The sequence below is a fragment of the Amblyomma mixtum genome, chromosome 8, assembly GCF_055824585.1.
Source record: "Amblyomma mixtum isolate Tamu chromosome 8, ASM5582458v1, whole genome shotgun sequence".
Lineage (NCBI taxonomy): Eukaryota > Metazoa > Arthropoda > Arachnida > Ixodida > Ixodidae > Amblyomma > Amblyomma mixtum.
The window spans coordinates 54,420,707-54,435,444 of NC_143019.1; the positions used below are offsets into that span (position 1 = coordinate 54,420,707).

General features: G+C 48.2%; 1 protein-coding gene across 7 annotated transcripts in view; it reads left to right on the plus strand.

The window, feature by feature from the left end:
- The window catches only part of beta-Spec (spectrin beta chain), a 44,395-nt gene that overhangs the window by 3,085 nt on the left and 26,572 nt on the right, over positions 1 to 14,738 (plus strand). For all 7 annotated transcript variants that reach the window (XM_089558074.1, XM_089558073.1, XM_089558076.1 and 4 more), the window contains exons 4-12: positions 1,302 to 1,475; positions 2,397 to 2,569; positions 3,261 to 4,118; positions 7,403 to 7,904; positions 9,257 to 10,111; positions 10,410 to 10,538; positions 11,217 to 11,267; positions 11,921 to 12,061; positions 12,820 to 13,194. In XM_089558074.1, the coding sequence (XP_089414200.1) occupies positions 1,302 to 1,475; positions 2,397 to 2,569; positions 3,261 to 4,118; positions 7,403 to 7,904; positions 9,257 to 10,111; positions 10,410 to 10,538; positions 11,217 to 11,267; positions 11,921 to 12,061; positions 12,820 to 13,194 (3,258 nt within the window). The remainder of the gene's footprint in view (positions 1 to 1,301; positions 1,476 to 2,396; positions 2,570 to 3,260; positions 4,119 to 7,402; positions 7,905 to 9,256; positions 10,112 to 10,409; positions 10,539 to 11,216; positions 11,268 to 11,920; positions 12,062 to 12,819; positions 13,195 to 14,738) is intronic.

The following is a 14,738-nucleotide window of genomic DNA, read 5'->3' on the forward strand; positions in this document are numbered from 1 at the left end:
GGTCACCAGCAGTGAGTGGCTTGTAATTTTGAGGGGTAGTGGCAGTGTTCAAATCTCACTGCGATCACTGTTGCCAAACTGCTCTGCCTCAAGTGTGCGACATGAGCATGTGTTCACCGCTTTATAAATCACATGCCTGTATAGTTGGACTCCTTGGAAGTAAGGAAGGGAAGCCCATTGTCGTTTTTCCCCGTGAGGATGAGCTGCTTATAATCGAAGGTGACTGTGCTTGAGATTAGGCGCACTAGGTGGTCTGCGACCACTTACTTGGGGGTAGGATGCCAAGAGTTGGACCAAAGTAGTATCGCGCTGAGCACACAAATCACTTGCCACCGCTTAACATGGGTGTCTAATCTCAAGTACTTTTCGGGATAGCTGCTAGCAGATAGCAGCCCCCAATGCATGAAGTGTGAGGGCGGGCTGCGTGCAGCCTTTGATAAAGGCACTGGTTGCACCACTTATTGTATGTGCATTTTTTTATAGTTAGTTTAATGTAATTGTTTGTGTGGTGTCTGTTTTGTTTGTATTGTGAAAGCACACATGATACTCCCACTTTTTGAGATATATACACTGAGATTTCTGTTTTATTTATTTATTCTGATACCCACAGCGCCCATTGAAGACATCACTATGGAGGGGATACAGGGGAAAAAGTACATTGTAATGCAGTCTTGAGCTAAGTTTTTTTTGTTGTTTGTCAGTTGGCTAATTTTTTAAAACATAACTTGGAGCGATGTATAAAGATAGAATGTATAAAACATTTCAGCTGCCTTTTCATTGTCATCAAGTGGCCACGCAAAAAGCACTTCTAGTTTACCAACGTCTTGGAATTCAGCTGAGCTCATTGCATGCATTTTGTTTGCATCTAGATGTTCCAAAGCTCAGCTGTTGTTACATGACACAACCACCTTCTGCGAACTGTTGCTGAAACTTGACAGGGAATATGATACAGTTCGCACTTTTCTTTTAAAGTTAGAATGCGACTACATCTTGGTACTTCAACTGGGGGGTGTTGCTAACAGAAGAGTGACCTGAAGTATCGTTCCATGTTTTGATAAAATAGCCCTGCTGTCATTTTTGCCTTGTATGGATGTATTATCGTTGACTACTGTGTAATTTAAGTAATAGAGAGAGAAGTCTGCTGGCACTAGTTGAACCCCACATTGGCTAGGCAGTATTGAGCTTGCAAACTACTTTACTGTAAACCATTTCACAACCTGGGGTTATTGAGAGGAAGAACTTCATGTGGAGGAGTAATGTCATGTATTGCAGTGAGTGTTTGTTGTCCACCCCTGGTGCAGCAAAAACCAACGAAGGGCAAGATGAAGATCCACTGCCTTGAGAACGTGGACAAGGCGCTGACCTTCCTCAAGGAGCAGCGCGTCCACCTTGAGAACCTGGGCTCACACGACATTGTCGACGGCAACTCGCGTCTCACCCTGGGTCTCATCTGGACCATCATCTTGCGTTTCCAGGTTCAGTTTCCGTTGTGTTTCTATTGCTTCTGTTGGCCAGTTGCAGATGTCTGGGCTCCTATGCCATTTAGTGGTGCTGGATGGAAGGTGTACAAGATTTTGCTTTTGCACGCTTTTAGCTGAGTAGTTAATCTCTTGTCTTAAACTGTATAAAAGTTAATCTTGGAGACACAATGCCTGATAGTTCTGTTTGCTGAGCTGGGTGTTAATGGAGCCGCCAAATCAGTGCCCTTTCCGAGTTAGTCCGCTTTGTCTATTAATTGTATATGGCCGCATGCTTGCATTTTGTTTTCATTGAGGCATCGAGAGTATTTCTCTCGAACCCTTGACAAAGGCTGCTTTCTAGAACAAGGTTCTTAGACTGGGTTCTGTGGAGCCCTTGAGTTCTTTGCAGTGCTTTCCTAGTTCCGCGAGCACTCTGCTTTTGCCTTTCCTTTAACAATTTTAGTTTTGGACCGACCATACTGTAGTTGTTTATAGTAGCTGACAATACAGCTATGCATTATGAATTGAATTTGGACACTTCTTTTTTAGGATTGTACATCTGCATGCTCTTTTTTTTTGCAAGCATGTAAGGCAGGAAGCAATGGAAGCCGAGGCACGTCGGGTCCTTCAGCTCCTTTTGAAAGCTTTTAGGTTTCCCCCAGGGCCAAAAAGTTTGAGTACCCCTGTTCTAGAAGGTGGAATGTTAACGGGGGAAGGTGGCGGGGGGTTGGGGGGGTCAGTGTACTTGCATTGTATGGTATCAGTTAGAAACAGTGAGGACTGGCATTTCAGAGCGAAAACTTTTAACTCATTATGATAGCTGTATCTATGTTCTGTCATAAGTACAGTGTAGTATAGTATCGGTTGCTCCAGCTTTGTGTCTGTGTGGTGCTGAATGCTTGCTGAAAGTGCACTGACTTCTCCGTGTCGTTGCAGATCCAAGACATCACCATCGAGCAGGTGGACAACCAGGAGACCAAGTCTGCGAAGGATGCCCTGCTTTTGTGGTGCCAGATGAAGACTGCTGGCTACCCCAACGTTAATGTGCGCAACTTCACCACCAGCTGGCGTGACGGTCTGGCCTTCAATGCGCTCATCCACAAGCATAGGTGAGAGGACATTCTTCATTCGGGATGGGTGGCTTTCATTGGTATTGGGGATGTCAGGGCCATGTAAAAGGAAGTTTGGACGCCATAGAGGGGAGTATCCAAATGTATTTGTAACTTTTCTGGAGCATTGCTGATTAGACTTTCACAGGAGAGCTATTTCTGTTCGTACATTCATGTGTTGTCAAGTCGGCACCTGTGTGTTCTTTTCATTCAGTGATAACAGACTGTGAGCTGAATCATGGCAGAGCATATGTCATGGAAATCCTAACTTTGTGGCATGTAACCAGTACAACATGCTGCAGCAGACTTGCAGATTTGTTACTTGAGTTCAGAGTCGACATGCTTTGTAGCTATTACGGTAATGGTCACAGTTTGTGTCAGGGTGAGCTTGGCGTTTTGTTGCACTTAATTTCTCAGTGAACTTAGTTTACTGCAGGACTTGTAAGAAATGTTTTTGTATATTTTTTATCCTAATAATACACTGACAGCTTGGTGTTGGTGCTTGCTGTTGTCATCAAAAAATTACTGGGCCACACAAGCCTTTTCGCTGTGTTGATCTTTTTCACCGATGATAGGCTGTTGCTTTTACTGTTGTGCTGTGTTAGTAGCTCGGCCCCAAATCTGATCAGTGATTGTTTTTTATCTCGTGTTAGCCTTCTAGTTGACCAGTCAACTTTTTTTTGTTTTCCAGGCCCGACCTGATCCAGTACGACAAGCTGTCCCGCTCCAACGCCATCTACAACCTGAACAATGCGTTCACCACCGCCGAGCAGAAGCTTGGTCTCACACGACTCCTCGATGCCGAGGACGTATTTGTGGACAACCCAGACGAGAAGTCCATCATCACCTACGTGGTCACCTACTACCACTACTTCTCCAAGATGAAGGCCGAGACGGTGCAGGGCAAACGTATCGGGAAGGTCATCGGGTCAGCCATGGAGAACGATCGCATGATCGGAGAGTACGAAAGCCTCACCTCGGACCTGCTCCGCTGGATCGAGGAGACCATTGTGGCGCTGTCCGACCGGCACTTCGCCAACTCGCTCGTCGGAGTGCAGCAGCAGCTGCTCTCCTTCAACGCCTACCGGACGACCGAGAAGCCCGTCAAGTTCGAAGAGAAGGGCAACCTGGAAGTGCTGCTGTTTGCGCTGCAGAGCCAGCTGCGGGCCAACAACCAGCGGCCGTACACCCCGCGTGAGGGCAAGCTGATCGCCGACATCAACCGGGCGTGGGAGCGGCTGGAGAAGGCGGAGCACGAGCGGGAACTGGCGCTGCGCGAGGAGCTGATCCGGCAGGAGAAGCTGGAGCAGCTGGCAGCCCGGTTCGACCGCAAGGCGGGCATGCGTGAGACGTGGCTGGCCGAGAACCAGCGGCTGGTGTCGCAGGACAACTTTGGCCAGGACCTGGCGTCGGCGCAGGCGGCTGCCAAGAAGCACGAGGCTATCGAGACGGACATCCTGGCCTACGAAGAGCGGGTGCAGGCCGTGCTGGCCGTAGCTCGTGAACTCGAGGCCGAAGGGTACCACGATGTGGACCGGATCAATGCCAGGTGCGGCGTGCCGTTTCACCTTTTCTGGGGTTTGCGAAGGAAGGGAGCTTAGTGTCGCTCTGGGGCTGTGCTGTAGATTCACGCTTTACAGATTTGCCTACGAGAAGTTAGCTTTGTCAGCAAGAGTGGGAAGAATAGTCCCGTTAAAAGGAAGACCAGGCCAAAGTCGGCTGGTTCTGCAAAGCTGTGTTTGGCATCAAGTTCACTTAGGTTAGGTTAGGCTTAACTTAGGTTAGGCGTAACTTAGGTTGGGCTTAACTTAGTTTGGGCTTAACTTAGGTAACTTAGGTTAGGCTTAACTTGGGTTAGGCGTAACTTAGGTTAGGCTAGCCCAGCAAAAGGTACTGTTAAACGAACTTCACTTAGGTTACCAGTTGTTTTTCTGAGTGAACATTCTGGATCTGTAGTTCTGTTTGAAAAAGTAGTGGTAGTAGTAGTAATAGTAGTAGCGCTAGTAGTGAGTAAGTGAAAAATTATGTTTTTTATGCATTGTGGGGTTTATCAGCTCTGAAAAGCCGTCCTTTACCAGCCATGGGCTGTTGCCTACACAATAAGGATAGAGGAAAGTTTAAATAGACATTCCTTTGTTGTGACAGCGGTAAGGTGACAGTGATTGACTGATGGCACGACGCTTGCAGCTGTGACTAAGCGTGAGCGTAGTTGCACAGAGTTGAATGCTCTCTGTTCTGAAGTCAAAAACAATGCGTGCATGTCAGGCGGAGTAATGCACCGTGCATTCTATTGTGAGACTGCTGCCGCCACTATTTTGGCTTGGCAGTGTTGTGAATGCTTTGAGTTTGAGCCTTTGGCTCCCACTGCTTACACCCAGTATTACTACAGTGCCCTCTGGGTGGGCATCTTTCAGCAGTAGGCATTGGGTCATGCTTTTCTAGACTGTATAAACCAAACAGCTCAGTTCTAGACTCTGTTACAAGTTATCTTGAATATTGGCTGTAACCAGTAAGAAGCAAGATTAAAGGGTAACTGAAGCGGTTTTAGAATTCTATGAGTTTAAGGTTGCCGAATGTGCGAAATGTGCTGGTAAAGCCTGCGAAATCGTTTTGCTCTAGCATTTGAAATGGGGGCGTAGTGACCGAGTAAAGTCGTCGTCGGTGTTCAGGCTTCTCTGAAGTGCACAGCGACGGGCAGAGGCCTCGATAATGACGTCACATATGACGGCACTACGTTTCCAGCGAAGAAAGGGTTATTCCATGGAAGAAAACCGACGCCATCGAAGGTGAAGCTCACAATGCATTGTTTGGCGCCATCTGACGACACACAGCAGCATGCAGGCGTAAGCAGCGTACATCTGAAGTTTCGGCGATAATGACGTCACTGCCGAGTTTCCTCGCACTGCTCCAACGTAGTGAGGAGAAGCCTGAACATCGTCGTGGTTTTAATCGACGATTATGTCACCATTTTAAATGCTTGTGCAAAAATACTTTGCATGGTTCATCTAGAAGCTTGATAGATTCGAATTCTTGAATAACCTCGAATTATCAAAAAACCGTTTCAGCTTCCCTTTAAAGAGGCTGAGTGCAAGGAGGCGAAAGTGTGAGGAAATGCTGCATATATGACCATGTTTATTTATTTATTTATTTATTATTTTTTTACAAGCCTGTAGGAGCCTCCTCGGTGTCCAGTGAGACTAACTGTTGAGTTAAAGGGCAACTCTGAAGGCTTTTCTAACATTTTGATCTAATGATTGCATCGTATTCCTTGGAGTCCCTTCTCAGGCGTAAGAAACCGTTTTTAAAGACACCAAGTAAAACTATTTTAAAATAATAAAATTATCAAACCAAAATCGCAACTCATCTTGTGACCGGGAACGATGCTGTGAAGGATAAAGCAATGACTTCGGATGCATTGTTGGAAAAACATGCATGCGTGCGTTGAATGTGCTGAAGTAGCGACCGGAAATGATGGATCCATTCATAAATTGCAAAAGGTGACCTAATACAAGCCCCTGAGTTTGTTCTTCACGTGGGGAGCGGGCAGTAATGCAAGATTAACATTTGTGATGTCGGACACGTGATGTTGCTCTCAAAAAGCAGCTGAACTGAGGCCATGGAAACGCCTAACTTTAAAACCTATTTGCAAAGGAATGAATTGCTGCAAGGCTGCCAAACAAGGGGTGGGGAGGAAAAGCTCCAGTAAAAGTTTCATTAGAATACGTGCATCTCAAAAAACCTCTGGAGTTGCCTTTATGTAATGGAATTCTCAGCTGAAATATTGCAGGGGACGTATCAGTGCAAAAGCTGAGTAACGCGCTGATCTCGAGCAAATACTCAGTGGCACGTTATGTCTCCTGTGCCCAGAATTATGTTAGGAGCATTTCTGAACATATAATTTTGAAGGTGTATGTTAATGCATCAAAGAAAGCCGAAACTTGATTTACTGATCAGGTTGATTTACAACTCTGCTGACTGCAGTCTTCTCGACCTTGGCGGTTTCCGTTAAACTCTTGGAAATGTCATTATTTCTGCTTCAGTTTGATCAATTCTGTCTCACCCTGCCATTTACTGGCCATTGTGGTTGGTTTAGTTGGTAGAGTAAACTTCATCTCTGTTCTGGTGTCATCTTTCTACGCTTTGTCTGGCTACTATGCTTTCGTAATGTTCATGTATTGAGTTGCTGTCACTCGATTTTGCCGTTTTAGTTCGAGTGAGGGAGTATGCTAGCTTTCCCAGATGATGGGTAAGATAAGCACGGAACAGCTGCCGTATTCTTTTGAATGTCCCAGCTTAGATTCTTTGAACAAGATTAATATTTTTTTCATTTATGAAGACTTGAGAAAGGTATGTAGCTTTGAAGTACTTGCTGGCAGGTTAGTTGGCCCATTCTGAGGCTTGTTATGCTTGCAAGATGAAACAGACAGGGACATACGGAGGCACACATAGAAGAAAGATGCAAATGAGCTCAGCTTTCCTTACGAGCTTTGTTTAGTCGCCCAATGGCTGCACTCAGGTTGATGTTTCTCATTGATTATTCCCACAATTGTGATCGGCTGATAATTCCCACAATTGTGATCGGCTGATCATTCCCACAATTGTGATTGACTGATCATTCCCACGATTGTGATCGACCGATTATTCCCACAATTGTGATCGGCTGATTATTCCAACAATTGTGATTGGCTGATTACTATTCCCACAATTGTGATCGGCTGATTATTCCAACAATTGTGATTGGCTGATTACTATTCCCACAATTGTGATCGGCTGATTACTATTCCCACAATTGTGATTGGCTGTGCACAACTCTGCTCGCGTGTCCCGATGCAGGAAGGACAATGTTCTGCGCCTGTGGAGCTACTTACTGGAGCTGCTACGTGGGCGGCGGGCGCGTCTCGAGGCATGCCTGCAACTGCAGCAAGGCCTTCAGGAAATGCTGTACATCGTGGACGCCATGGAGGAGCTCAAGGCCCGGCTGGCCTGCCCAGACCTGGGCCAGCACCTGATGGGCGTCGAGGACCTGCTGCAGAAGCACTCGCTGCTCGAGGCGGACGTCAACGTGCTCGGGGAGCGGGTGCGGGCTGCCATCGCGCAGGCGCCCGCCGATCCGCTGGTGGCGGAAAGGGTGAAGCAGCTGGAGGAGGCGTACGCCGAACTGTTGGCCCTGGCTACCGAGCGCAGGCGCCGGCTGGAAGACTCGCGGCGCCTGTGGCAGTTCTACTGGGACATGGCTGAGGAGCAGGCCTGGATCGAGGAGAAGGACCGCATCCTGTCTTCGCTTGAGCTGGGGCATGACCTCACCATGGTGCACCTGCTGATCTCCAAGAACAAGGTCAGGGCATAACTTTTTGATGCATTCTCTGCAGGGATGAGGAGCATGAGGTCAAAGAGGTGCTTCGAATTCACTTCGTGCTCACTGTCTGTTGTAAAATCTGGCCTGCATGAGAATTGAGATCACTTCGACCGAATCGAGGAAGCATTTCGTTTTAACACTATGGCCTCAAGGTGTGTCTGGGAGTGTCTGACAGTTTGTAATCATCATGATTGCCATGGAACCCTTCATATTGGAGCACATCCAAATGAATGCAGTTATCACCCCATCTCGCCTCTTCCTCTATCGCTATCGATCGGACCCTTCCTGTCCCAACTGCCCCTGTATCTATGCGGACCTGGCCCATTGCCTCTTCTATTGCCCGGCTGCTCAGCAGTCGGGTTCCTACCCCCCACCTTCTTTATCCATCACCACCTGGCTCGACTGGCTTGACGCTGAAGGGGAGGAAGAACAGCGACTTCTGGTCGCCCAGGCGGTCGACATGCTCGGCCTGTAAATTATGGCCGAATAAAGGTCTTGTACTACTACTACTACTATTGGAGCAGGTATACAAGCTCGAGCCATAGCTTTAGGGCTGTTAAGGAGAGGTGTCCGATATCAAATTTGTTGGTTGCAAAGCAATTGTGAATAATAATTGACATGGCCCACAGCTTTACCCCTTCTGCTGTCCTCCACCAGCCAGGCCGCTTCCGTGCTTGACGCGTCGCTGCATTAGTATCAAACACGAGAAGACTGCTGCTAGTCAGGTTCACAGCAGGTTGTTGGCTGCATCATGGCACAACAGAGTGACATGGCACGTGGTGCTACATTTCATTTTCCGACCTGCAAGCGCACAGTGGCAGCTATCGATGGCCCTCAACACATCGATTTAATGCAAGGCCCAGCATACCGCATGCGGGCTAGTTAACTCGTACGACAGGCGCAAGATACTGCTGTTTAGAATGGTCGCGATGTTTTGCCGTGAATTTAGATAGACAGGAAATTCACAATTTCTGAATGTTTAAAAGGTTCGAATAGTGAAAATGCGGTGCGAATCGTATAGCTAACACTTTTGCAAGATATTCTAAGTTTCGAATATTTGCACACCTCTTCTCTGAAGCCTTTCTGCAAAACACCGGGGAGATATGCAGCTTATAGATTGACTCCTTGACATCTGCATGGTTGACGCCACCTTTCTTTCACTTCCGGACATGTCAGCGAGACGTATCTGGTCACCTCTTTGCTCAGTATCTTGTTTGTGCTCAGCACTTGACTTTTTGCTTTTGCACTAACTACAAGATTATGTCCACGCACTGTAGCCATTTGGGAGCGCACTTTGCTCATGAGCTGTTATGTTTTTCTGGCCCCCGCAGGCAATGGAGGACGAGCTGGCAGCCCACGAGCAGCAGCTTCAGGCCGTGGTGCGGTCTGGTGAGTCGCTGGCCGCGGAGGACATGCCTGGCTCGGAGAGGGTGGCTGAGCGATCGGCCGAGGTCCTGGCCGCTTGGGACCGGCTGCGGCAGCTGCAGGCGCAGCGGGCCGAGCGCCTCGCCAAGGCCCTCGACTTCCACCAGTTCTTCGCCGACGCCGACGACGTCGACACCTGGATGCTGGACACGCTCATGCTGGTGTCGAGCGACGACGTTGGCCGGGACGAGGCCAACGTTCAGTCCCTGCTCAAGAAGCACAAGGAGGTCATGGAGGAGCTCAAGAGCTATGCACAGGCCATCGACGCCCTGCACGCCCAGGCAGGTGCCCTGGCGGAACGGGAGTCGCCCGCGGTCCTGGAACGTCTAGCCTCCATCGACCGTCGTTACAAGGACCTCCTGGACCTGGGCCGCCTGCGGAAGCAGCGCCTGCTCGACGCCCTCTCGCTGCACACGCTTCTCAACGAGGCGGACGGTGTGCACCAGTGGATCGAGGAGAAGAACAAGATGCTCGACAGCATGGTGCTGACGAGGGATGCCGAGGACACGGAGGTGATGCGGCACCGCTTCGAGGGCTTCGAGCAGGAGATGAACAACAGCGCCTCGCGTGTGGCGGTCGTGAACCAGCTGGCTCGGCAGCTGCTCAGCGTGGAGCACCCCAACGCGGAAGAAGTGCTGACCAAGCAGAACTCGCTCAACCAGAGCTGGGCGGCCCTGCGGGACGCTGCCGAGAAAAAGCGGGACAACATTGCGTCGGCCCACGGCGTGCAGACCTTCCATGTCGAGTGCCGGGAGACCATTGTGAGTAGTTTTGCTGAGAGCTGTTGGTTCTGTTCCTTTCTGTAAATGAAGAAACTAGAGCTGTAATTTTCAGGGCATGTGTGTTCATTACCTTGTGACAAGTGAATAAGGGCTTTCAGCGTTGTAACTGTTTTTGAATTGCACGGAGGAGTGAGAGACCAGAGGGTAGAGGAAGAAGTAATGTATATGTTTCTATTTGATGGACAACAGGATGGTAGAGTGCTCGTCATTTTGGGTACGTACTTAGGAAATATGTATGCGAGTTGTGTTGTCCAACATGACTTTCTCTTTCTCCCAGACCTGGATCGAGGAGAAGACCAAGCTGCTTCGAGCTACCGAAGACTTGGGTGATGACCTGACGGGCATCATGACCCTGCAGAGACGTCTGTCGGGCATGGAGCGAGACTTAGCTGCTATCCAAGCCAAGGTGAGCTGTTTCAGAAAACACGAGTGCATCTTTCTGAAAGACATACTTAGTGGCAGCGCAAAGGTGACACAGCAAAGTTGATTAGATACAGGACAGATACTAACCTTGTCTTTGAGATCAGTCCTGTCTACTTGCCAGCGCGGTTAAACATCGAGGCAACAAATTTCAGTGTAACAACATACTGAGTGTAGCAAAGTATGTTAGTTTTCATTACTTCCTGTTCATAGATGTATTTTTAGCTTTAGTGTAAATAATTAAATTTGTCTGTACTTTCTTTGTAATGAAATTTCAATGCTGGCTTGAAAACGAACCCAAAGAAAAGTAGTCGAAATTTCTTCTACTGTATATACAGCAAGCTGTTGTTAATCTAGACACGCTTAATTCAAACATCTAGTTGATTTGAGCTGATGCTTTGGCCCCGTCTGCATGAAATGTATTGAAACGGCTCCCCTTAATTCAAACTCTGCATAATTGAAACGTCTTTGAGACCCTTAAAGCTCAAATTATCTAGTTGTCATGTTGTTGGCATGGCTTTATAATGGTGTAACCTTGTTCCATACCTTTACCGGGCTTTGACTGCTCCACCTTTTCTTCTGGTGAAGATTGCCCCACTGTCTTCCTTTTTCTGTGCGTTAAGCCTGTTGTGCATTCCTGTACTGATGAGGAATTGTTTTGCAGCTGGATGCTCTGGACAAGGAAGCAGAGCGGATCAAGCAGGAGCACCCTGAGGTGAGCGGGCAGCCATTTTGTAACTCTGCACATGTGTTGTGTTACTTTCTCAGGCAGCTACTGTTGCATTCAACCCTTGGAAATCTCGGCTGACTTTTACTGCAACAGCTGTTAAAGGCATGTTTCCCCATCGTGTGTCGTCGTCGGCGTAACACATAGGCGAAGTTAGGCGCAAAGGGGAGTGACGTCGTTTGCCTCAGCATGGATTTGTGGTGTCCTCTGTGTGCAGCACCGCGAACTAGTGCTTGAACCATTTGAGCTTCTGCACTGAGGGGGCGCCACTGTGTAGAGCAGTGAACGGTGTATTCAGCGGCACAAACAGCTTCTGTGAATGTCGCATTGCATAGGCGTGAGAACCGTCTGTGTTTTTAATTGTTGTGCATCTCGATTTTCTGCTTGGAGTGCAGAAACTTTTTTTGTTTTGCCTCACTGGATAGGTGCGGTAATGGTTAAACGTACGTATTTAGCGAATGCAGCACAGCTGTGCTACGAGGTGTTGATTTTATTTTGATGTTGTCTCTAGCTGTGTTGGTCCACTGTTTAGGGGAATCCTCTAAGGTGGAGTGCATGGCAGCTGCCAAGTGAAGCAATAGTGACTTGTAGCGGAGAGGGGTTTTGGAATGGTTGTTGATACTGCATCGTGCAACTCGCAGGAGGCTGAGGCCATCCAGGAGCGCATCCTTCAGATCAAGGCGGTGTGGGAGCAGCTGACACAGCTGCTCAAGGAGCGCGACGCCAAGTTGGAAGAAGCCGGCGACCTGCACCGATTCCTGCGGGATCTCGACCACTTCCAGGTGTGGCCGCGGCACCGGGACATTATGTCCCGTCTTCCGACCTCGTTTGGAGCATTGCATTGGAGTAGAACCTTCCTTTTGCATATATGGAAGGACTTGCTTAGAATGAGACTTTGGGGGAACAAGGTCTTGCTTAGTTTGGCTTCCACAGACTTGATCTTGAAAGTAGCGTCCAGCCAGCTCTTGGGTATTTAAAAGGAACTTGCTGTTTGTCCACTGGCTGCTTAAGCAGCTTAGTAGGAATCGCATTCAGAAAAGTGGCTGTGTACCTTGCAGATATTTGAGCTTCGTTTTATAGCTCTGTAAAAAAAAAATGGTAACAATTCGGTAACTGGTTTTTCTTTTTCGTTGCCTTTGTAAAAAAAAAAAAAACGGGCTGACCTTACACTAGTTTAGCTTGGTTAGAGTGCAGCGTTAGTTCCTTCTGCAAAGCTAACAGCTCCACACTTAAATGCAGCGATGCAGGAGAACATGCATGGCCATGAGGAACCTGCAGTGCCCTCAAACTTTATTTTAGGTAGCGTGACAACTGATCAACACGAAAGCAGGGTGCTAATGCGCAGGTATACATGTCACAACATTACATGCTCACATGCAGCCATCTAAGGAGATGCAGAAGTCAGCTGAAACAAGCTGGATCAATTTCTCCTTTTTTTGTTACTGGTGCACACACACCAGTGCAGTGACCCCAGAATTGTTTTTGCTGCTTCGCGGAAGTTAACCGTGAGTCTCTCTTTGGACCGTGCGTTGCCTCGCAGACGTGGCTGACCCGGACACAGACGGAGATTGCGTCGGAGGACGAGCCGACCACGCTGCAGGAGGCGGAGCGGCTGCTGGAGCAGCACCGCCTCATCCGGCAGGAGGTGGACAACTACACGGACGACTACACCAAGATGATGGAGTACGGCGAGCGCATCACCTCGGACGCGGCCGACGAGGACCCCCAGTTCATGTTCCTGCGCGAGCGGCTGCGGGCCCTGCGCGATGGCTGGGCCGAGCTGCGCCAGATGTGGGAGAACCGGCAGGCGCTGCTCTCGCAGTCCCTCAACCTGCAGCTGTTCCAGCGGGACGCCAAGCAGGCCGAGGTGCTGCTCAGCCGCCAGGAACACCAGCTCGCCAAGGACGAGCAGCCCGTGAGTGGCCCCTTCCCTGCATTGCGTTGCGTTAAAGGGACACTGAGGAGAAATTGAAGTTGGCTTGTATCGACAGACTACCAGCTCCTGATTACAAAAACGCCACTCATACTGACAACAAAGCTCTTGTAACGTAGAAAAGAGCAAGAACCAAAATACAGGTATCGCCGCCACAGGCCAAACTCGCAAGTACAAGCGTGATGACGTCATAAGACAAAACAGTATTGCTAGAACCAATGGTTCTAGCAACACCAGGAACCGAGAAGCCATGAATCACTGAGGCGCAGCCAATGCATGCGCAAATCTCCTTGACGTCGCTAGATGGCGCCACGTGCCCGGCAGCTACGCGCACTCCTGTAGCATTGGGACAAATCAGCGGGCTCCCGGTATTCCGCTAGCGGTAACAAGGTACACGGTATGCTAAAGGTGTCTATTTGCGAGAACTTCGTTGACGACTTCGAGAACGAGATCCATCGTAACGCTGGCAAAACGCCAGTGCAAACGTAGTCGAAGCGACTGTAGCGACGGCCGCAATAGCCGATAGATGCCTTCAACGTGCGGCCGGCGGTAGCTTTCTTTTCGGCTGCTGCTAGGCCACTGCTGGTCGCCAGAAATCACGAAGTCTGCGCTACGTCATGCGCACGTCATGTTTCACGTCTCTTAGTCCTGTGTCGTCATAGGCGAATCCCAAGTTTGAATCAGAGCGGCGGGAAAAACTTTTTCAACTTCGAATCCAAATTTCTTAGAAATAAATGCATCTTTCACTGCCGGCCAAGTGGCAACAAAGCCATGACATGCCGAACTATCGGATTTTACTATAAAAAAAAATATTAATAGTGCTCTCCTAAGTGTCCCTTTAAGGGGGGAGCCTGGTCTTGAAAAGAGAATTTTATTAATCTAGTCATAGCTATGAAATTTTCAGGGCATATGTACTTATGTGCGCTGATTCTAGATATGTCATTTAATTTCATGTAAAACAGTTCCTTGAGCACTTATGCACTTTTCATGCAAGTATTTTGTGAAGAGTTTCGAAGAAAATTTGCTGTGGGAAACTCGCTGAAATGTATGCCATTGGGTTCTCTTGACACCAAGGAATGCAATAAGGGTAAAATTATCATCCTGGCTATCATGGAACTTGAGTTATAGGCTACTGAAGCTGCCAGTTCAGAAACAGGAATACACTCTTTTCTTCTAATTTCTGAAGTGGCAACTTCAAAACTCTGTAACTTAAGTTCTATGATAGGCAGGATGACAATTTTACCCTTATTGCATTCCTTGGTGTCAGAGAACCCAATGGCATACATTTCAGCAAGTTTCCCGCAAGAAATTTTTTTCAAAGCTCTTCACAAAATACATGCATAAAAATTACATAAGTGCTCAGGGAATTGTTTTACATGAAAATAAATGTCATATTTAGAATTGGCTCACAGAAATACAAATCCCCTGAAGATTTCTTAACCGTGACTTCATTAATAAAAGTTCTTCTTTCAAGACCACGCTCCCCCCTTAATGCCAGGAGCGGCCATTTGCTCCCACCATGCCGA